We start from the raw sequence: 22,524 nt of genomic DNA on the forward strand, positions 1-22,524 counted from the left end.
TTTTCATCTTGAAAGCATCTCAACTTTACAAGAAAATGAAAAAAAAATTATTTGTTGCTTTGTATCTTTGGTTAGGATAAGAAGTGTTAAATTACTTAAAATTATTGAATGATTCACAATACTTTTTTTTTTTTAAAAAAAAAATAACTTGCGATAATCTACAATCATGAGAATACCTTTTCGCACCAACTTAAAAATAATAAAAACAAGATTATACATAATTTTTAGCATGTTGTATCTTTTGAAAATTCAAAAATATGTAACTTATTTATATAACTAATTTATAAAATTTCTTATATTAACTCAAAACACTTTACAGTAAATAAAATATTATCTTTGTAACTTGCAAAAATTTCACATAAACTTTCAAATATTAACTCTTGGTATTTTGAAAATACACTATATTCTGTCCACTTAGAATAAACCTTCATTTGTTATTAATATACTCACGTTTTAAAATTATGTTTAAATTGGGTTGTAAATGAAACAAAAAAAGTTAGAGTAAGAGTGGTAAGTGAGAATTTTCAAAAAATATCTCAAAATATATTTTAAAAATTCTTCTACTCTTAAATATTTTAAAATATTTTTAAAATATTTTTAAAAATATTTTAAAATATACTCTAAAAACTCTGCCACAATAAAATTTTTTAAAAACACTCTAAAAATAACTAATCCGAAGGGAAGGAGGGGTCCGGTAGAGTATATACTATGTAATCTATAAGACAAGACAAATGCTACAACCAATAGAGCGGACAGTGCACGGTGGCTTGGGGTTTTTGACCGTCGTGGCCAGTCGCGAGAGGCAGAGGGAGTTTGGAGCGGGAACTCGAAAGGTTTCATTCTTCAATTAAATCCTTTCAATTCAAACTGTATGCTGCTTTGCAGTAGTTGACGGGAACAGCAACATAATACTACTGCTAGTGATATCTGTACTTTCGAGTAATTAGTCGAAGAGCGAATTGGATCGGTCCAAATTTAGGCGCTGCCATTGGCCGGATTAGCATCCCTCTCTGTGTATATATATATAGTACAAGTAAGAGAGAGAGTGAGTGAGTGAGGGCAGCGCAGTGGGAGTGACGAATTAAATAACATGAACAAGAAGAAGAAGATAGGAGGATTAAGAAGATTGTTTGAGATTAGTATTGTTATAATTATTGGGTGTATATGTGCGATCACCAGATCCGCTGCTGCTGCCGCCGCCAAGGACGACCAATTCCTACTCCTCCTCGGAGTTTCCCCACAAGGTCCGCCGTCTTCTACTTCATCTGCCTCCTTTCCTTTTCCGCAATTGATTGATTGATTGATTAATTAATTACTACTTGTCCATCTGTGTTAGTACGTTATCATTTCCCGGCTTTCTGTGTGTGTGTGTGTGTATGAACGTGTCGATGCGTGTGTTTGTTGCAGATGAGGATTATTACAAGGGATTGTTGTCTTCCCCTTCCTCTACCATCAAATGCAAAGACGGATCCTTCAAATTCTCCACCTCTCAGCTCAATGACGATTTCTGCGACTGTCCTGATGCCTCCGACGAACCTGGTCTTTCTCTACTTGCCTTTCTCCTCCTTCACATGTTCTACTGCATTATTCATATCTCACCCCTTATTCCTTCCTTACTGCTACTACAACCAATATCTGTGCTGCTTTTCACAACTGTAGGTACATCTGCTTGTCCGAACGGCAAATTCTACTGTAAGAATGCTGGACATATTCCTTTCTCTTTGTACTCTTCCAGAGTCAACGATGGCATCTGCGGTTAGTTGACTATCTATCTTTTCTTATCCTTGTTTATGCTGCACTAGTATGATTTTTCTACTTGTTATATTTGTTCCCAAGTGCAGTGTTGTACCCAATATTTTCTGTAAGTTGTATGGTGGATGATGCCATGTGAGAAAGGTCTCATGGATTCGGCATGTAAAAATCTCCATAGTGTGTTATTACCAGTCATAGTCGCTGCCATATGATTGCTGTGCTACCTCATTATCCTTGCCTACGACTCTATTAAATTCCTTGTTTCAACTCCTAACGATTGCCACCTTAGAGCAGATTGCTGTGACGGCAGTGATGAGTATGATGGTAAAGTTAAGTGCCCAAACACTTGTTGGGAGGCTGGCAAAGTAGCTAGAGAAAGGCTGAAGATGAAGATTGCTACCTATCAGCAAGGTGTCACCGTACGTAACCGGCTAGTTGAACAAGCCAAATTAGCAATAGCCAAAGAGGAGGCCGAGTTATCCAAACTAAAAAACGAAGAGAAGATACTCAAGGGTCTGGTTGAACAACTTCAGGGTATGAATGCTCTCCTTTTCGCCTGATACGCTTATCATCATCCCATCCACTTATCCTTTCTTATCAGTCACATCCCCTAATACTCAACCGAGTCTGCTAGTTACGTCCATTTTTGTAGTTGATCTTGTAATTACTTGTTGAAGTCTTGAAACATGATTTATTGAATCAAGCATGTCTTTAAGGAACCTGTAGCGTTTTCCCCTTTGAAGTTAAAGAGCGATGGATGTCCAACTTGAAAATTTTTTCACTACAACCAATTTGATGAAGACCTCTCAGTTGAAACAATTGACATCAAAGCCAAAGATACTGGATATGCATGGTTACTGGATTTTTTAGTACGCTTGTTTAGCTGTATGGCTTCTTTGTACATTTGGACTTTTGAGCAACTCCTTTTGGGTTGAATTCGGTCCTGCATGATATTTTCAAGTATTGTGAATGAGAAAAAGAGCCCCTTGTCACTCATTTCCTGAGAGGCAGATGAAATCACCTGTATGCATGTGGAATCTTCAATTAAGCTTCTATCATCTCACAATTAATGATAACGGTACTTTATAGATTGCTTCTCACTGTTTTGGAGGACTAGCTTTGGATTATTTAGTTTTGCTTCTCTTCCTGTAGAGCGTAAAGAACAGATAGAGAAGGCGGAGGAGAAGGAACGGTTACAAAAGGAAAAAGAGGACAAAGAAAGAAAAGAAACTGAGGAGGCTAATCTGAAAGAGAAACAAAATGGCGAACAAGTTGAAAGTTCAGAAGCAGATGCTCTAAAGAATGACATCCATGATAAGATTGGCGAACAAGTTGAAAGTTCGGAAGCAGATGCTCTAAAGAATGAGATGCATGATAAGATTGGCCTATTGGGAGACTCTTCTTCATCTCAGGTCATAAGGAACAACCTATTGTGCTCTAAATGGATTAATTATGTTACATGGTGGAGAGAGAAACATAAATAAGTTCATTAATGATTGACATTGTGCAATGAAAACCGATTTTTGTTTTCTATGTGATAAACTACAGCAGGCATGACATGGTAGACATGAATAATGTCATGTCTAGAAGATGTTGATAAAGTACAAGTTATATGCTAGATATCTGTACCTTTGAACAGTAATTCTCTTGGTGGAATTATTTTCTGTGAAGTTATTATTTTTCTCTGGGGTGGTGATATCTTTGTTGCAAGTGCACTAGTTTGTGTTGCATATTAATGGATGTGTTTTTAAACGGGTGTTTGTTGTGGTCATTATTTTGTGAGAAGTGATGCAGTTTGTACTGCATATGATGACTTGGGTATTTGTATGTTGTTTATTGGAGAGTTTTTTGTATCCCTCACATTTTGGGCTTCTCATAGGATGTAATGGAGGGCCATGGAGATTCTGAGAGTGAAGCTCAGCACGGTGAATTTGATGTTAAGGAAGAATCTCCAATTGGTGATGTAAAACCGCTGCAAGAGGATTCTTTGCTGGTATAGTTTATTCCAACGACATATTACTTTAAGGGTTTCTGGAAACTTGAATATAAAGGGCTTGACTTTATTCTGGATGTGTCCTTTCACAATGTATAGCATGCCACAGAGAAAGAGGAACAGTTGACAGTTGATGGTCAACCCGGTCTTGATACTGGAAATCAGGTATGGCCACTGTGCTTGAGTTTTGCTCTTCTGATTATTCTTCAGTCAGAAAATTATTCTACCGAGATACATTTTCTTACCATGTTCAAAAGGAATGGATTGTGTTTTGGCCTTAAAATGCTCACCTTGATCGTTTTGATGCATAAAGTTCAGGTTTGAATTTTACTATGGTTTTCAAAGCACCTTTATTTTTCAGAATTTTTGCTTGTTGTAAGAGGAATTAGTAGATTGTGTACTTGCACAATTTTTGATCCTCCTCTTGCTGCAAACTGAAGCATAGCATTATGACATTCTTCAATGTTGATAATATTTAAACTTGATGGTCCTTGTTGGAAAACCTGTAAAAATGGAGCTGGCCACATATTTACCCTTTCATTGGCTTTAATTCTAACATTTGGTACCCTTAAAGAATTTAAAAACGCTCAGGATTAGCAACTACACTACAATTTAGTCTCAGGATCATGTCCAGATTCATCTTTTGATAATGTTCTTGAACGACTTGATTTTGCAAATCCTGTTTTGTTAAACCTCAACAGATAGCCTTCAGCTGGTAGATTTCCTTGTTCTAGACCATGAAGATGATCCACTATCTTGTCATAGTAATATGAAGGGAGATACTTCTGCAGAAACTTATCTTTCATCTCTTTCCAAGTATTGATAGGTCGTCTCTTTCATCTCTTTCCAAGAAGCCACCAGTTTTAGCCAGCATAATTGGATTTATCTATGCAAATCTGATTGTGTAACATCTGACAAATTATGACAATCAATTTAACCAACAAGTGATCGAGGCAACTGCTGAATGATCTACAATTTTGGACACTGTTAGTACTTGGAAAGTCCATGTTTATGGCCTGTCTACAGCTCTACTACCTGACTGATGTGGCAAACCTGAGTGGTTTTCTTGGAAGAAACTTGTGCATATTTCGGGCCTTGTATGTGGATAAGTTCACCAAAATGGGTGAAGACTAAGGAACACAATGAGGGAACTTTTTGCAGCTGGTCAATAATTTCGTAAACAGTAGAATTAGGGTTATGTGGGGCTGTTATTTAGGTGCTTTAGGGTAATGAAATCAAGGTGAAATTGTTATGTACTTTAGGAATCGGGCATTACACATTAATCACATAGTTCTACACAAAGCATATAATCTAGAGAGAACTTTTTAAACATGCATTACTCAGAAGTGCAACTTGAGCTTATTTAGACTTGTAGAAATCCTAATTCTACTGCCTAAAAGTGCTAATTACTTGACTCAGCCTCATGCTTTGCAGTTTGTATCAATAACAACATTTTCCCTGACCAAAGGTAAAAGAAAAGATTTCGGTAAAGCATTAGATGATGAACTGAAGCAATTATAACATCCCAAACAGATGAAAGGTTGTGAATATGGTACATTCCAGTTGTACTCTTGAACTTGATGACTTTGTGATTTTTGAGTATTGAAGTTGACATCGTTGTGAATTTGGTACCTTGTGTAACTTGTGTGTACAAGTAGCAGATTTGAACTCTGTGTGCTATTTTCAGGCAGAAGTAGAAGAGGACAATAGCGAATCATTATCTAAGGAAGAGTTAGGTCGTCTTGTTGCCTCTCGTTGGACAGGAGAAAAGACTGAGCCGCAAACTCAAGAGGTTAGTTCTGCCAAAGATAAAAATCATGGAACAGAAGAGGAGGATGCTTATGGAGAAGAATACAGCGGTTATGATTCAGAGGAGGATGAGCATAGGTATGATAATAATGATGATGGTGATAATGAAGACCAGATGGATGATTTTGGGGGTGAGGATCATGATGATTCAAGCCCTTCATATAAATCTGAGTCAGATGATGAACCGGACTTACCAGGTTTATAGATAGTCCTTTCATTTTTCACTTAGCAAGTAAAATATGTCAGTTATCTCTCTAATTGCAGCTGGCATTAGAGTTACCTTATATAGGTTACATTAACTCAAACCTGATTGAAAATTACAGCAGAACCATCATGGTTGGAGAAGATACAAAAGTCTGTACGTAGAATTTTTCAGGCTGTTACCTTTTTTCAAACTCCAGTTGACAAATCTGGTAAGTTGCGCTCTTTTTGCATTTTTTGTACTCTTGTGGATGAAGGAAATGGAAACTATATTGCTGTATTTTGCTTTACAGAGGCTGCACGTGTTCGCAAAGAATATGATGAATCTAGTGCAAAGCTCTCTAAATTACAGTCAAGGATATCAAGTTTGACGCACAAGCTAAAACATGATTTTGGTAGGTCTGCTTTAAAAATTCCAAATACGGGTTAATGTTTGCTTTCTTGTAGTGCTAACAAAACATGTTACTTTGCTGTCAATTATTTCATCTTCGTAAGAGAGGTGTATGTGCATTCATTGTCGAAGGGGCTCACTTTTGAATTCTTTTTTGCAGGGCGAGAGAAAGAGTTCTATTCATTTTATGGTCAATGTTTTGAGAACAAGCAAAACAAGTAATCTTCTTTTTTACTTCTTAGCTTAACTCGTGTCACTCTATTCTGACTTTTGTGCTTTGATAACATATGGCTTTAGGTATGTCTACAAAATCTGCCCGTTTAAACAAGCATCACAGGTGGAGGGTCACAGCACAACTCGTTTGGGGTAATTATTTTCCCATATGTAGAACTTCCATATAGTCTCTCACTCAGTCAGTCAATGATTATCCCTCTCTGTGTGTACGTGTTCGGTGAATGTGCCATATTTAGGATGGTAATCTCTTATTGAAGCTGTTGGTAGAACGTTTTGACTAAACTGGATGATGACATTAATTACATTGGTTGCAGATGGCTCTAAGTTGTGCTATAAGTAAATGGACCGAAGAGGTGTTGAAGTTTATCTTGTAGAATGTTATCTTAGAACATACATACTTCAGAGGCTCATATGGTCTAGCCCATCTTTCTACCCATTAGAAAGTTTGCGTGATGAATAGTTACTATGTGTTGTCTGTTAGTAAATGGGCTGAGTTTTTATTTTTATTTTACTATCGTTTTTGTGTGGAATGACATGCATCTCATGTCATGAATTACATATCAAATCCTGCTGTGCCTTATTTGGTTCTTTAGGAATCTGGGCTCCAAAAGCCCTCTGAATATTCAAAATGGGGAATGTAGCATTAATGTTCTATAAATGTAACTCCCATTTTTAGGTGGTGTCTGTTTCCTCTTGTAGAGGATGTAACAAAAAGACATACGTGGTGAAGCAGCAGAAACTTCTCATAATATCTATTCAAGATAATTTATACAGTCAACTAGGAGCTAAAGAAAATTTACAGCAAAGATTTTCATGAATTTTCCCTAGATTTAATTAGGCACCCTTCGACGATTACAACCTATTGGCAGGTGACATATGTTAATTAAGTATTATTCTTGTTGGAAACTTGTCCTTGGAGTTTTTGTATTTAATAGTTTTTGGTCTTGGGATATTTTGGTCCTTTGCTTGTATGCAAGAAAGTCTCAATAATTGTGTTGTCCTGTTTTATTGAGTGATTTGATTGGAGTCGTGGTTCTTATAGGCAAGCTCTACGAGTATTTTTGCTTATGCATTCATAATAGGAAATGGGAATTATATTCAAAATAGAATTCTATCTTTCAACTCTATATCCTTTAAATTCTCTTGTTGCTGGGTTATTTTATGTGGAAATTGATAAATAAGATCGAGTCGTTTGTTTGTTTGATTTGCTCTTCTTCACCCCCCTCGTTACTGTTCACAGAGACTATTCACAGCTTTACAACAGCCCCAAGATCCTCTCATTCCTCCACTTAGCCCTAGTAGGTGTGATCGCCCCTACTAGGTCTAAGTTTTAAGCTGTGAATAGTCTAAGATGCAATTTGAGGAAAAAAAATGATTGGTTTTGGTACTCCTTCCACTCCATTGATACTTTTCGACTTCTCTTTTTGGTTTGTCTCAGAATATGTGTCACTTACCTCGAATGCCATATAACTTTTCAGCCCATTTATAAATTTACCCTCCATTTTGTCAAATGAAATAAACTTGTACAGGCCCAATAAGTCAAATATTATGCATATGAGCATTAAATTCACTAGCTCATGCACAAATCAATAAAACGAGGCATTATTTGAATACAACCATGATCTTTTGAGCTCAAGTTCATCAGCCAAGGAAATGAAGTTCGACCTTGCAAACATATCCCACCAAGATTTTGAAGGGTAGAGATATATATAAACAGCAGAAGTAGCTTAGTTATCTGCACTATTCATAAAATTCACGCTCCCCACAAATTAAACTGAGACAAAAGGATTATTTCTCATAGCCATATGCTGTGCCTTAAGTCCCATACCCATAACTTAAGAGATTGTGGTAGAAAACACATTAAAACAGATGGACACGGGCGGTGATGGTTACTCGTTTCTTTCTTGTTCCGTTAGATGTACCGCATCATGTCCTTCACAGTAAATGAATGCATATACTTGGAAGCCTCATTCTGTTAGGTTCGCAGTTTAGCTGATTCAAAGGAATACGTCGAATTTGGTCTTGATACCTCCATGTAGACTGACAGTTTTTTGGGGGAAGTCATTTCTCCTTTGGTGATTATGTAAGTTGATTGTTGTTCGGTCATTTGCACCCCTATGCAAGCACAAAAGCAAGACGAAAATACGTGGCTTACCATGGATAAAACTTAAGATAAAGAAGACAAAAATATCTGTTTTATATGGATAAGACTTGAAAAGAAAAGGTGAAGATACTTCTCTTGACATAGATGAAATTAAGCAAATAAACGTACGAAGTTTGTAAGACATACTCTTTATTTATTTATTTATTTAATTGATTTACAAATCTGGGTTAGTATTGATCTCAATAATTTTAGAGTGGATTTTCTGCTTAGGTTCATTTCAGTGTCAAAACCCTGTAATGGAAGCACTTGACTTAAGATTGTGGGGAATCAAATTGAACAAGATGAGGATTTTGTCAAGTATTTTTTACCTCATTGAGGATGGCATTGGTATATTTGGTATCACTACCATCATGTTAGTTAATGAATCTACCATCGGTTTTGTCTTATCCTAATGCTTTATCATGGGTAACTTTTCAGCTCTAGCATTTTTTGGACTACTTTTGCAGGAGTTGGGAAAAGTTTGAGGATTCATACAAGGTCATGCAATTTTTAAATGGTGATAAATGCTGGAATGGGCCAGATAGAAGTATGAAGGCAAGTATTTTGTTGGTAATTGTAATAGACTTCTCTTGGGATGACCAACTATTTCAAGACTGGTAACCTTGCATAAGTAAAAGTTTGTTGATCTTTCTGAGCTAACTGGGTGGTTTTCTTCATTTTGTTTTATTTTGTGTTACCTTTGTCTTACAGGTCAAACTAAGATGTGGATTAAACAACGAAGTTACTGATGTGGATGAACCAAGCCGCTGCGAGTAAGAATATCTGTTATTTTAATTGTTCGTTTAAGCTGTCTATCCTGTTGTTGAAGTGCTTTCCATTTGCCTTTTTCGGAATCCATCTCCCTTGTATCTGATTTACAGTCTAAAACAGGTACTTGGCTTTGTTGTCTACTCCGGCTGTGTGTGTAGAAGAAAAACTTAAGGTGCCCTTTCACTATGTTTGTTTTGTTTCTCGTTAGCTTTTTCACATTTAATTAATGCTATTTTGCTAATTTTGAGAAAGTGGTAACCCTTTTTTTTTTTGTCAATTGTGATAGGAACTACAAGATAAACTAGATATGATGAACAAGGAACAACCAACAAGTCATGATGAACTCTGAACCGTCTGCATGATATTTTTGCTAATACTGGACGTTCATAAATTTTGCTGATACGGGAACTTTTGCTTCCTATCTGAAGTAATTACTCCTCTTTGGAAATAATGATTTTGGTTGGTCTGGAGGGACATGATATCACTGAATTGCAGGTTTCCGGGGAAACAAATTCCCAAGCAAAGATTTGAAGTGGGCTTTTGTTTTTTTCGGTGGTTATGCAGCTCCTTTTTAAACTAGACAGGTCTTTATTTTGAGAAATATGAACTGAGGCTATAAACAGGAGGAGGAAATAGAGTAGGTTGAATATTGTAGCAGTTTCGTATATCCATGTCTCAATCTTGTCTTTCAAGATTGACCTAGAAGAAAAATATCAGGATGAAAATGTCTCTAGATTGGGTTATGGAACTGTTGATGATTTGAACTTTGGATACATTAAAAAGAAGATGCATCTTAAGCTGCTAATGATGTCCACAAATCCAATATCTGAATGAGAAACAGATGATTGTGGAGTTTGTGTGGACATCTTTAGGCAGACTCAGATTGTATCACGGGCATAAATATCCGTAACTTATGGAATGGGATATTTTTAGGAGCTAGTATCACGTGCATCAGTACACTAGTAGGCGATTACGTTACATTTTTTAGTATTTTTAGAATGGGATGGTAAATCGTCATGCGATGAAACTGCATTGGTAGAAGCATTTGGAGGGCTAACTAATGATCAAGGGCGTATTCATGTTCTATGCGAATGAGGTTCTTGGAGACGAGATGTTGGTTGGATCTGTGTTTCCGTCTCTTGTAGTCGGTCAGTCTGGGGCTCGAGCAGGTGTTTGTCTTCCACGGTGCGGCCATCTTAAATTCTTAATTAGTATCAAACAGGAGGAATTGGAAAGCGAATCAATTTTAATGAAAAAGTGTTGTGCGAGTCCAGACGCCGTCTCTCAGTCGTAGGCTAGCCCGTCAAATGGATGTACGCTTGGTAACCCCACCTTTACGTCCTGTTTGGACTGCAAAAAAATGCGCAAAAAAAAAACCGTGGGGAAGCATGCTAAGTGCCTGTTTGATAACACAAAAAAGTGCTGAAACTGAATTCATTCAGACATTCAGATGTTGTGGGTGTTTGATAAATAAAAATTCACCTGCTGAACTTATTAAATGGTGCTGAATTTGTATGTATTTTTTTCAGCACAAGAATCGTAGGTGAATGCTTAATTTGATAAGAGTCAAAAGATTTACTTCAACTACTTTATCTTATCTACCAAATATATCCATGTTTGTTAATTACATTCAAAATTCTTATTTAATTAAACAACCTAATATTCCCTATTCAAAATCCCTATTTAATTAAACAAAACAACCTGATATTCTATATTCAAAATTTTTTTTAACAATAATATTTTTTTGCAGTAATTTTCATCCACAAACATTTATATTTTTGATATTTTTTTTGTGCAGATAAATATTATTTATGTGATGCAGTTTATCCACACACACTTGGCTTTATGACACCCTATCGAAATATTAGATATTGATTGTCTGATTTTTGAAATGCTTCTCGTCCAAGATCAAAAGAAAAACGCTTTAACCAAGCACATGCAAGATTGAGAAATGTAATTGAATGTGCTTTTGGAGTATTAAAAGCTCGTTTTTCCATTCTCAAAACGATGAAACCATACCCTTTTCCCACACAAAGAAACATTGTCATTGTATGCATTGCTCTTCACAATCATTGTCATTTTCATACCTAACAATTTTAAGTTAATTAAATCATAGGCTCTATTTCCTTTTTGGATTAAAAGATAGAAGGGCAAAATTGTACAATTTAGCTTATTAAGCATTAAGTTATGAATATTTATCACACAGTATAAATAGATTCAGCATTAAAATTCAGATATTCATATATCTCTTTTCAGTGTTTAAAATTCAGCAAATTAATTATTTCAGTATTCAGAATTCAGAATTCAGATTCAGTGTTATCAAACGGAGCCTAAGTGTCAATTTTCTTATCATCTAATCTATATATTCTCCCATTTTCTTGACGGGAGCCTCATCATCCGCTGCTTTTTATGGGATTGATGGATGATTAGTATTATTATTGGTAGTAGGGTAGTAAGAATGGAATTGGAATATATGTTGCTTAGGGAATCATGGCGGAATAAAAGAACTACTAGTACACAACAGGAGGAGCGGGGCAGGGACAATTAGAGTTCCCTCCCATGTGCTGTAGAATATATTTTATCCTACCGCTATTTCTACTTTATATTAGGGGAAGAGTGGATTTAAAAGGGTCAAGTGGAAATCAGACAGAAATTACTCTATATTGGGGGAGTAGGAAATTTAAAGGAATCAAATGAAAATTTGATGGAAACTGAACCATTATCGATTCATATTGGTGTTTATGCATTTACTGACAAAATATTTCAGAAAACATTTGATCTATGCTTAAGTAAAGTCTTAAATCTCTCTTAATGTTCGTGGCTGCTACTGCTGTATACTCAGATGGATAGATGGATGGAGAAGTGTTGCCTTTGGGGGAGTGGGGGAAATTAGGCTAAGAGATAATAGATAAAGGAAATTAATATACGCACTCTTCGTTTAATTTCATTTACTTCAATTCACTAATTAAAGACACAGCTTCTAAAAAAAAGTTACAGGCTAATTCGAGAAGACAATTGTTTGTTTGGGTTCCGTTGACCTTCCCTCGTCCCTGGGCTCGGGCGGTCATCTGTAGTACTATTATTAACTGCCTTCGTTCCTTGTCTTTTACCCCCTGCGTCATCGCCCCATTTGAATATCTATCTTTCCATTTCACCAATTCCAACGGCGCTTAACAGTGCCGTGTGTGCGGGGGGCGATTTCGGTTTCCAATTATCGTTATTATATTGTCATAGCTATTGCTGCTGCTGCTTCATTTTTCCTTCTTTTTCTACATTTGATCACCACCCACCATCATTAGAATCTCTCCCGTTGAAAACTCATACAATACTATACAATACAATACTCCTCTCTTATAACATTACTATTTAGGGACGGACGACGGACGGACCCCCACCATGGATAACCACCACAATGGAGGAGGAGGAGCTGTTACCGCCGCTGACCACAGGCCTAAAACCAAGATCGTCTGCACTCTGGGTCCCGCTTCCCGCTCCGTTCCCATGATCGAAAAGCTCCTTCTCGCCGGCATGAACGTCGCCCGCTTCAATTTCTCCCATGGATCCCACGACTACCATCAGGAGACCCTCGACAATCTCCGCTCCGCCATGGACAACACTGGCATCCTCTGTGCCGTCATGCTCGACACCAAGGTCCATCCCTCCCTCCCTCCTTCCCCTTTCTCCCTTCCCTTTTTTTTTTTTAAAAAAAATCTGTGTCTACGCGCACACACCCTCACAACCATAGCCGCACAAACTTGCACATGGAATTTCTCTTTGTATCGGATTGGTTGTTTGGTTGGTTGGTTGGTTTCTTACCATTACCGTGTTTCTCCTTTTTTGGATCTGTTGGAACTTATAAGGCTTTTCCTTCCATTTCCGTTTCCTCACTGCATGCTCTGCTGTATATGGACATTTGAGGAAGTACAAATTCGTGGAAGAATTGTGTCGCTTTTCATGATGGTGGTGCTTAGTACTAATTACTAGTACCATCTCCGACCTTTTTTTGTTTCCCTTTCCCTTCGCGTTTTCTTCTTCAATAGCTGCTTAACCATATACCCTAGTATTGTTGTTTCCTTCCTTCTCTCTCTCTATGTGTATCTGCTTGCCTTTTCCCTGTCGTTCTCGGTTGTTTTCAATTTCATTTTTTGACCCAAAAATAAAGAAGAAAAAAGCCAGCACTTGAAATTCATTCAGCCACTATTATGCCTGTGATTGGATCGTTGGTGTTTCCTGTCCACTCGTTTTCATGCTTCTTTCAAACACACTAGGATGCACCTTCCAGGTCATCCATGTCTACCGTATCTACGTTGAGCTACTACTACTCAGACTTGACTCTTCATTCTCCCACCTTCCACATTTACGTATCAGATTCAGAATATCTGACAGAAACTTTGTTTTTCATGCCATAAGTCTGAACGACACTTTATAAGGTGGTGCTGACCTTCAACCTGTAGTTCTATCATATCCATCCACAATTGCTTGTCCCAATTTTTAATGAACGTCCATCCTGAAAGTTAATTGGAAGATGCCACTATCGTAATCAAATTTGTTCAACATAAATTGGTTTGCTGCTTCACTTAACATTCTTCAAACTGATGTCTGGAGTCTTAGGGTGCGTTTGATAAAACTGAAGTCTGAATCCATTTAGTTATTGAATTGTTAAGTATCAAATATAATACATTTGAGTGCATATCACATTCAATGATAAATGAATAGCTTATCACTTAATTTTAGGAGCAAGTTTTGCCTAGGAAATTCAGTGCCACTTAATTAATTCAAATGTTCAATTATTCGTTATCAAACATTCTGAATATGTTAAGATCTGAATCCGTTAAGTTTAAGTGTTGAATTGGATTATCAAACAGGGGCTTAGTTATTATCTATGAGGCTGAGATTGTTTTAGAGGTATTATGTCACTTGCAATAGGCAAAGTAAGTATATGTTTGTTTTACAGAATGGTAAAATGAGAGATTTTCTTCTTCTTGTTATTCTTCACGGGGAAAAAAATGGTAATCCCCATGTCATGGTTCAGTTAAATCTGAAATTTGGTTTTTCTGCATGTCCAGCTTATTTACATATTGGTTGTGTTGAACTGCTGAACTAATGCAGGCATTGTTTGAGAATAGTGTCAACCCAGATAATGGATTGTTTGATTCCTCTTAACAGATGTACCTGTTTCACAGGAGAATATGAGTTGTCAGTGTGGGTAGTAATTTCATCATCATTCCCTTCCTTTCTTTTTGTGCTTGCAAAAGATCTTGTTTGGAGAAAAGTTATTGGCTTGTGATAGTATACAGATCTAAATTTCAACCATCAAGCATAAATAAATCATTTGCTTGTAAGGATTGTGAATTGTGCCTTTTGGATGATAGGAATTTATAATAAATTGACTATTGCCATTACTATTCAATTTTTTCTAGTTTTAGTTAGATGCATTCATTTGTCCTTTCCCAAACCGTGGCCCTATAGGACTTATTTGTGATGTCAGTCTATAATAGAGCTTGACGCACCTCTGAAAAACTTATAACTAGAGAGCATGTGATGAGCTTTTGGGTTAAAAAAAAAAAAGGAATCACATTCAAGAAGTTTTTTGGGGAAGTTTTTTGGGTATTTGGCAAGCATAGTGGCAAGTTGACAGTTTGCATGCGGGCTAAGAATTATTTGATTCTGATTATGAGTATCGTATATAATTTGGTAATATGCCGCAATGTTGGGACAAGGATCTTGACTGTTTAATTTTGTATATTTTGCTTGGCCAGGGTCCGGAAATTCGAACTGGGTTTTTAAAAGATGGGAAGCCTATCCAACTGAAACAGGGCCAGGAGATCACTATTTCTACTGATTACAGCATCAAGGGAGATGAGAATATGATCTGCATGAGCTACAAAAAGCTGGCTGAGGATGTAAAACCAGGAAGTGTAATACTCTGCGCAGATGGCACAATCTCATTTACTGTTTTGTCCTGTGACAAAGAGCAGGGAATTGTTCGATGCCGCTGTGAAAATACTGCTGTTCTTGGTGAGAGAAAGAATGTCAATCTCCCTGGTGTAATCGTGGACTTGCCAACTATGACAGAAAAAGACAAGGAAGACATCTTGAAATGGGGAGTTCCTAATAAAATCGACATGATTGCTCTTTCATTTGTCCGGAAAGGTTCAGATCTCATTGAAGTCCGAAAGTTGCTTGGCGAACATGCAAAAACTATCCTTCTTATGTCAAAGGTTTGTCGGGACTAAACTCATTGCAAAGGTTACATTATAAATTTTTATTCAAGAAGGTAGGTTAAGAGTATTTTTGCCAGTGTCACAGGAACTTGGCAATTTTTATCACCTGTGCTTCTCACTTATACACACGTGAATGACCCAAAGCAATTTTATATTGTCTGCTTAGTTTGAGGAACAGTTGAATGCACACGTAAAACATCTAGAAGAAGAAATGAAGAATGAGAGGAAGTTGTGGTTATCTCTCCAATAATTATTCTCTGAGCTGCTCTTGAATGAGGTCTTATCGTGTACATTTTTTTCTTTTCCGTGAGGCCTCCTTTGAGTTTTAACAATGTGGGCCGTAAACAAATCGGGTTTATTTCATAAAACAAGAGAGAATTTGACTTTCATATGATCCAGCAGTCAGCTGGAAATGATGGAAGTTATAATTGGACATCAGGCATGGATAAGTGAAGGGTCTTAAGTCCATATCAAGATTTTTGTTCACTGCTTCTAACACGGGCACAAGTGTCCTATTCTTCCTAATGTTTTGCATTTGGCTGCTTTTGTAGGTGGAAAATCAGGAAGGGGTGGCAAATTTTGATGAGATTCTGGCTAATTCTGACGCGTTTATGGTAGCACGAGGTGACCTTGGAATGGAGATTCCTATTGAAAAGATATTTTTGGCTCAAAAAGTAATGGTTTATAAGTGCAACATCCAAGGGAAGCCAGTTGTTACTGCAACACAGATGTTAGAGTCGATGATTAAATCTCCTAGGCCTACACGGGCAGAAGCTACAGATGTTGCCAATGCAGTACTTGATGGAACTGACTGTGTGATGCTTAGTGGTGAGACGGCTGCTGGAGCTTATCCAGATCTTGCAGTCAGGACTATGGCCAAAATTTGCATAGAAGCTGAAAGCACAATTGATTATGGGGATGTCTTTAAGCGGATAATGGCAAATGCACCAGTCCCTATGAGCCCATTAGAGAGCCTTGCATCTTCAGCTGTTCGAACAGCTAACTCAGCAAAAGCAGCTCTTATTTTGGTTTTAACCAGAGGAGGGAGTACAGCAAAGTTGGTTGCCAAGTATAGGCCTGGCATGCCAATACTATCGGTGGTTGTTCCAGAAATTAAGACTGATTCTTTTGATTGGTCATGCAGTGATGAATCTCCAGCCAGGCATAGCTTGATCTTCAGGGGGTTGATCCCTGTTCTGTGTGCAGGATCTGCTAGAGCTTCTCATGAGGAGTCAACTGAGGAGGCGTTGGACTTTGCACTTCAACATGCTAAAATAAAAGGACTGTGCAAGGAAGGAGATCCTGTTGTGGCCTTGCATCGTGTTGGAACTGCTTCGGTCATCAAGATTGTGACTGTGAAGTGATTTTTATATCCCGTTCGAGTGTCAACTCATGGGTTGGCTGTTGGAAGGTCAAGGAATAAAACCATTCTGAGTCTGCTTTTTTTTTTCCCACTCCATCTCTAATAGGGTTATTGACGATGGTTATATCCTTTCTGATGTTTGCTTTAGTACTTTGTTAAGCATTGTCCAGCAAAACTTTTGCCAGCCCAACGAGGTGGACCTCGCAATTTTTGGCTATTTGATACATAAATGACATAAAAGTGAGACCGAGTTGTGGTCTTTTCCAGTGGCAAATGCAGGATTTAATCATCTTTGCTTTATGAGATTGGGAACTGTACGGTATGGTCAGAGAATACACTTGGGAGCATAGTTCAAAGTCGCGGCCATGGTTCGAACCATTCCATATCGATTTTGGTATATCAATCGCAGTCATAGTGAGATGCAAAATTTTAAAATATTTAATATTCTAAAAATTGTGAATAAATTTAAAAAATTTGATAAATAAAATAATAAAAAATTAGTAAAAATAATAAAAATTCGAGTTGACTCAAGATGATTCGATCATTTTTATCTATTTCGAAGATGTCTTAGTTGAGTTTTTAATGACTCGATCGAGTTTTAGGCGATCCATTATTTCGAAGATATCAGAATCCATTATTTCGAAGTCATCTCATTCTGATATCGTATCGGAGAGCTCTGTTCCAAGTGACGACTCAGCCGAGGCTTGGCCGAGTCTTTGAACCATGCTTGGGAGCTGTCCGGTTTGAATTCTACATCACTAAAGCTATGATATACTGGTGAATGAAACCACATTGTTTGTTTGGACAAGCCAAATTTGGTTTGCAAAATTTGTTTTCACAAATCCCAATCACCTTTTTATCTTCCCAATCACCTTTTTATCTCACATACATCACATCACAAAAAGTGCTACAGTAAATATCTCAAATAAATCATCCAAATAAACTCTTATCCAAACAAACTCATTGTTTTCTATTTTTGTTAGGATTATATTTTTTAGGATTTCGTCTTAATTAGCCAAACTAATAGAAGTGTAATATCTCCTCGTGGTATCATCTGCATGGGGAAATGCATGGCGTTCCTTCTCTCTGCGCTATAGCATTTAAGCAGACTGGTATTTATCACCTTCGTCCTGCTGGCCTAGGTTGAACCACACCTTTTTTAAGCGGTTCCTACAAACCATACAATTGTATTTTGTTGACAACTGCGGTTATACTTCAATCAGAATTTCTTTCGCAACTCAAAACTGGGTCCATGAAAAACAAAGAAAAAGAAGAAGAAGAAGAAAGGTCTCAGAAGATGCAAAACTGGAGAATCCTCGTCAGCTAGCAAATGGCTGGAGTAAGCGGCCAATATTTTGTATTTATGTACACGCCCATTGCGTAAGTAGTGAATAACCAGAACATATCGCATGTCAGTTTGTGTCCGGAAGAAGCATAGCATTAAAGGCTCGTATCAAAATCGCTTCTCACTTCTCAGAATTTAAACCAACATAAGCCCCACGTTTAGTCCTCTGGCAGAAACTCAAATTCACCAGTAGCCAAATAAAGGGTAGAAGGAAAGGAACAGCAAAGGGCTTGCTATTCACCAGATGAGCCTTTGTTTCCAGAACCAACTCTAATTTTCTGCCACTGCTGCTCCCTTGCTTTGATCCAGACGGCATTCTCTGATCATTATATCTGTCTATTTTTCTCTCTAATGCAAAACTATATAATTCCACTTACTAATTCTGCTGATATCACACATATGGGTTTCAAATTCAATTTTAGCATAAACGGCCTATTTTCTGAATCAACATGACTGCACGTAACTACAACGCTGACAAACTCAAGGATCTCGTCCTGAATATGCATTCAATGTTATGTGTCATATCGGCAGTATTAATAAGTGAAACTACGTAATTTTGCATTGGATAGAAAAAATGGACAGATATAATAGATACAAGATTCCGTCTGGTATTTAATCAGTACCTGACTTGCTTGGCAACTTACTCTCAGACACGAAATGAAGACAACGGTGCAAGTAAAGCAAATAAAAGAAACAAAAGAAATTAGACAATTTGAAAACGAAATATGTACCCTTTCTTCAGCCAAAAAAGAATGACTTGAAGTTCAACTTCCAACTGAAAATAAAACTACAGCAACCATAAATTGGAACGAAGAAAACTTACTTTAATCATAAATGTCAAATTTCACAGAACACTGTCAGCTAGCTTCAAATGGGACATCCATTTTTACGTACGGAACTTTAGATAATTCACAAGATCCATCAATCAAGTTGAAGAAATCTCGCATCCACGAAATTGGAGATAATATTCCACCACAGATACAAAAAAGAACCCAAACCCCAAAAAAAAAAAAATGGTTGAACTTCTCAAGAAAAATCCTCCACATAAATTACTATAGCATATAAAAACGAAATATACGCGCATGTTCACAATTAATTAACAGGGTGGCGGTTTATGTACAAAAAGGAAAAACACAAAGAAATCCAAGCAACATATAGGACATACATCTGATAATAAAGATTATAATTACAAACTTAGTTACCATTTGTCTCAGAACTACGTTGGGATGTATTATTGGATGACTCAGGTGTTGAAGATGAATTACCATTGCCGGATGAAAACAAACTGCTAAAAGGCCACGGAAGTGGTAGAGAGAAGCGTCTTGTATTTTCACTCCTTCCACCCCCTTCTCCACCTTCACTTCCACTAGCGGCAGCATTATTGCCTCCTGCATCATTGTTATTGCTACCATTCCTAGACACCCTTGACTCCAGTTTTGATTCATCTGAAGGTAACTGATAGCGACAAACAGGGCACGAGCTATGAAGTTCCAACCACGGTAGAATACACCCAACATGGAACCTATGCTTACAAGGCATCTCTTTTGCTTCAGCACCAATCTCAAAGTCTTCCAAACAAACAGAACATTGTGAAGTTTCCTCAACTGTCACGGATGGCATGGCTTCCACAGCCTCTTTCTGAGCTGGTGGCGTCCCATATCTGTTTGGATCGTTCTCCGCCAGGTGCTGCAGCAACAAGTCTAAACCAGGACCAACAAAATAATCACCCAAGGAGCCAAACGGTTGGTTCTGAGAGTCACTACTGTTGGAATCATATGAACCCTGTACAATGATGGTCTGATTGAAGGGGTTGATCAGAATCACGCGCTCCCCATCCCTGATTTCTCTATCTCTAGGGGGCCTGGCATCATTTCTAGAGTTGTCTGACTCGGATAACATGCCAGCTCGAATACCCTGGAGAAGCTGCAGAACAGTGGCCGAGCTACTCCTCCTCCTCCGAATGATTGATTCTAGTTCACGATCCAGCTCTGTCTCCTCCCCCTCATTGCGATGGTGATGGTGATGGTGATGGTTATTGCTATTTAATTCACCATCATGATCATAATCGTCATCGTGATCATCGTCCTCAAACTCTAGACGTCTGAATCTGCGGCGACGACGTGGGTTGCTCATCATGCCAAGTAATATTGGAGCCCAGAGGGAGAGAGCGCGATCTGAATCCGAGGCAGAGCCTCCAAAATCAAGTGGGGCTTCGTTTCCCGCGGTGGACATTTCCTCGACAAATCCACCTTGACAGATGGGGCATTTAATTGTCTCAATCTCCATGATCGGACTCACAACTCGAGAGCAGGCGTGACACCAATATCTTGACATTTCTGCTTCATCCATTTTGTAGTCCTATTATCGTTTTGAATAATCGAGTCTTGGGCTTTTGCGCTTCTCCCTGTGTATCTGTCACGATAACAACAGCATCTTCAATAAGAATGTGTTGGCAGAACCAAAATTGACCCCAAAAAAAAACACACACACACACACACACACACAAAAAGAATCAGCGAAACAAAACGATCGATTGCCTAGCACTGGGCCTGGTTAACAATAAACAACAATCAATCCATTAGGTAATTTAGCTGTGGGAATTGTCAAATTCGCAAATCTAATACCAAAAGCTTATGCATTTTTCAGAAACCTGCAAAATCATGCTGACATGCTTAGCAAGCGGATACAAATGACGATCCCAAATGACAAAAACATACATGCATACAATCAAGAAGAAAACTGTGAATTATTTTCAAAAAAAAAAAAAAGGGTTACGTAATGCGTATCAAAATATTCTCTTTTTTGGCAAAGGAAAACCAGACAGGAAATCTGGGAAAAAGGTAAACAGATCAAGTAGAAGATAGATTCAGCGATGACTAAGTTATTAGTTGGAGGAAGGTACGGGGATTGGGGGCGTTCATCTGCTTACTTTTCTCGTCACGACTCAGGCCAATAAAAAATGCAAAAACAAGAAAACAAAATGGAGAATAACAGCAACCAAAGGAGATAACCTCAAGACTTTCAGCGGCAGTTGAAGATCCAAATCCAACTCCCAAGAAGGATGAATTCTTGCTGCTTTCTCCTCCTCTTCTTCTTCTTCTGGTTGTTGTTGTGGATCCCCAAAAAAAAAAAAAAAGAGTTGAAGGGTTGAATGGTGGGGGCTTTATAGATATAAATAAATAAATATATATGTATACACACATATATACGCGTAGTATGATTAATAAAAATATTATTAGTACCATATTATGCATATTATAATAAATGGAGGTAGAATATAAATACTCCATAGAGAGGGGATGTGACGTTCGGCGTTTATTAAGATTGTGTTTGAATTACATTTTTCATGAAAAAATTATTATAATAATTTGATGTATGTGAGAAAAAAAGATAATAGAGAACTGTAATTATGAAAAATGACGTAATTTTTCGACGAAAAATAGCAATTCAAACAAAGCCAGTTGATTTAACAAATGTTACTAGTTATCAAAAAAAGGAAAAGAAAAGAAAAAAAAAAGGTAAGGATCTGGAAGCTTACGGAACTAAATGACCCAAGCCAAGTCCAACCCCACCAAACATTGGGCCTGTTTGGAACCTGAGTTTTTTGAGAGTTTGTCTAAAACTTTACTGTAGTGCACTGTAGAAGTTTTTGAAAAAATTTTGTAGAAGTTTTTGAAAAAATTTTGTAGAAGTTTTTGAAAGGTGAAAAATTTTTTTGTAGAAGTTTTTGTAAGATAAAAATTTTTGTAGATATTTTTGTAAGGTGAAATTTTTTTCCCTTTTCTTTTTTTCTTTCTCTTTCTTTTTCTTTTTCTTTCTTTCTTTTTTCTTTTCTTTCCTCTCTTTCTTCTTCTTCTTCTTCCTTCCCCCTCCCGCCACCCCTCTCCTCCCTTTCCCCTTCTCCTCCCTTTCCCCTTCTCCTCTCCTCTGTCTTTCCCCTCCCCTCTGCACGCCAACCCCTCTCCCCGCTGCCCATTCCCTCGCTGCTCCGCCACCCCCTCCCCCTCTTCCCCCTCCCCTCTGCACGCCACCCATTCCCCCGCTGCCCCGCCTTCCCCTCCCCTCTGCACGCAACCCCTTCCCCCGCTGTCCCGCCACCTCCTCTGCCCTGCCACCCCCTCCCCCACTGCCCCTTCCCCCCTCTCCCCTCTCCCTCCCCTTGTTTCTTGGAGCGCCGACCACCACCTCCGACGCCTCTTCGACCAAAAACGCAGGTGCACCAGAGCGCCAGCGCCGCCGACCTCCTCCGCACGCGCATCAGCCAGCCCAGCTCCTAGTGCGCCTTCTCCACCGCGCAC

The 22,524-nt window shown here is 38.0% G+C and overlaps 3 protein-coding genes across 7 annotated transcripts; 2 read left to right on the top strand and 1 right to left on the bottom strand.

Moving 5' to 3' along the window:
* Positions 1–701: 701 nt before the first annotated feature.
* Positions 702–10,233, top strand: LOC113740387 (glucosidase 2 subunit beta-like). 5 transcript variants are annotated; one of them, XR_011833423.1, is made up of 16 exons: positions 702–1,244; positions 1,408–1,539; positions 1,660–1,755; positions 2,047–2,286; positions 2,905–3,164; positions 3,632–3,745; positions 3,845–3,910; positions 5,433–5,751; positions 5,881–5,967; positions 6,049–6,150; positions 6,307–6,364; positions 6,444–6,512; positions 8,962–9,078; positions 9,235–9,296; positions 9,415–9,466; positions 9,581–10,019. XR_011833423.1 is itself a non-coding variant. In XM_027268038.2 (16 exons), exons 1-16 carry the CDS (start codon positions 1,091–1,093, stop codon positions 9,641–9,643), a joined length of 1,965 nt encoding a protein of 654 aa, XP_027123839.2. In that variant the 5' UTR covers positions 737–1,090; the 3' UTR covers positions 9,644–10,019. The 5 variants fall into 5 exon arrangements, 2 of the variants coding, with proteins under 2 accessions (XP_027123839.2, XP_071927629.1); XM_027268038.2 differs by having other exon boundaries at positions 737–1,244; positions 5,878–5,967; positions 8,991–9,078; XR_011828555.1 differs by having other exon boundaries at positions 752–1,244; positions 5,878–5,967; positions 9,581–10,233.
* A 2,186-nt stretch (positions 10,234–12,419) lies between these two features.
* On the top strand, positions 12,420–17,155 carry LOC113740479 (pyruvate kinase, cytosolic isozyme). Its single transcript, XM_027268097.2, has 3 exons — positions 12,420–12,945; positions 15,054–15,515; positions 16,070–17,155. Exons 1-3 carry the CDS (start codon positions 12,691–12,693, stop codon positions 16,880–16,882), a joined length of 1,530 nt encoding a protein of 509 aa, XP_027123898.2. The 5' UTR covers positions 12,420–12,690; the 3' UTR covers positions 16,883–17,155.
* Positions 17,156–19,249: 2,094 nt separating this feature from the next.
* LOC113740601 (E3 ubiquitin-protein ligase SIRP1-like) lies at positions 19,250–21,386 on the bottom strand. Its single transcript, XM_072074529.1, has 2 exons — positions 21,238–21,386; positions 19,250–20,638 (listed from the first exon to the last, which is right to left on the bottom strand). The coding sequence occupies exon 2, from the start codon at positions 20,573–20,575 to the stop codon at positions 19,421–19,423; it is 1,155 nt and encodes a 384-aa protein (XP_071930630.1). The 5' UTR covers positions 20,576–20,638; positions 21,238–21,386; the 3' UTR covers positions 19,250–19,420.
* Between the last annotated feature and the right edge of the window lie 1,138 nt (positions 21,387–22,524).

The sequence above is a fragment of the Coffea arabica genome, chromosome 1c (assembly GCF_036785885.1).
Source record: "Coffea arabica cultivar ET-39 chromosome 1c, Coffea Arabica ET-39 HiFi, whole genome shotgun sequence".
Taxonomy (NCBI): domain Eukaryota; kingdom Viridiplantae; phylum Streptophyta; class Magnoliopsida; order Gentianales; family Rubiaceae; genus Coffea; species Coffea arabica.

Bases quoted from the DNA above. Each gene is read 5' to 3' on its own strand.
- LOC113740387 (XM_027268038.2), top strand. From the start codon at position 1,091: ATGAACAAGAAGAAGAAGATAGGAGGATTAAGAAGATTGTTTGAGATT. The intron at 1,245-1,407 runs GTCCGCCGTCTT...TGTTTGTTGCAG, and splicing joins CCTCGGAGTTTCCCCACAAG to ATGAGGATTATTACAAGGGA. The intron at 5,968-6,048 runs GTAAGTTGCGCT...TTTGCTTTACAG, and splicing joins AACTCCAGTTGACAAATCTG to AGGCTGCACGTGTTCGCAAA.
- LOC113740479 (XM_027268097.2), top strand. From the start codon at position 12,691: ATGGATAACCACCACAATGGAGGAGGAGGAGCTGTTACCGCCGCTGAC. The intron at 12,946-15,053 runs GTCCATCCCTCC...TTGCTTGGCCAG, and splicing joins CCGTCATGCTCGACACCAAG to GGTCCGGAAATTCGAACTGG. The intron at 15,516-16,069 runs GTTTGTCGGGAC...CTGCTTTTGTAG, and splicing joins CTATCCTTCTTATGTCAAAG to GTGGAAAATCAGGAAGGGGT.
- LOC113740601 (XM_072074529.1), bottom strand. From the start codon at position 20,575: ATGGATGAAGCAGAAATGTCAAGATATTGGTGTCACGCCTGCTCTCGA.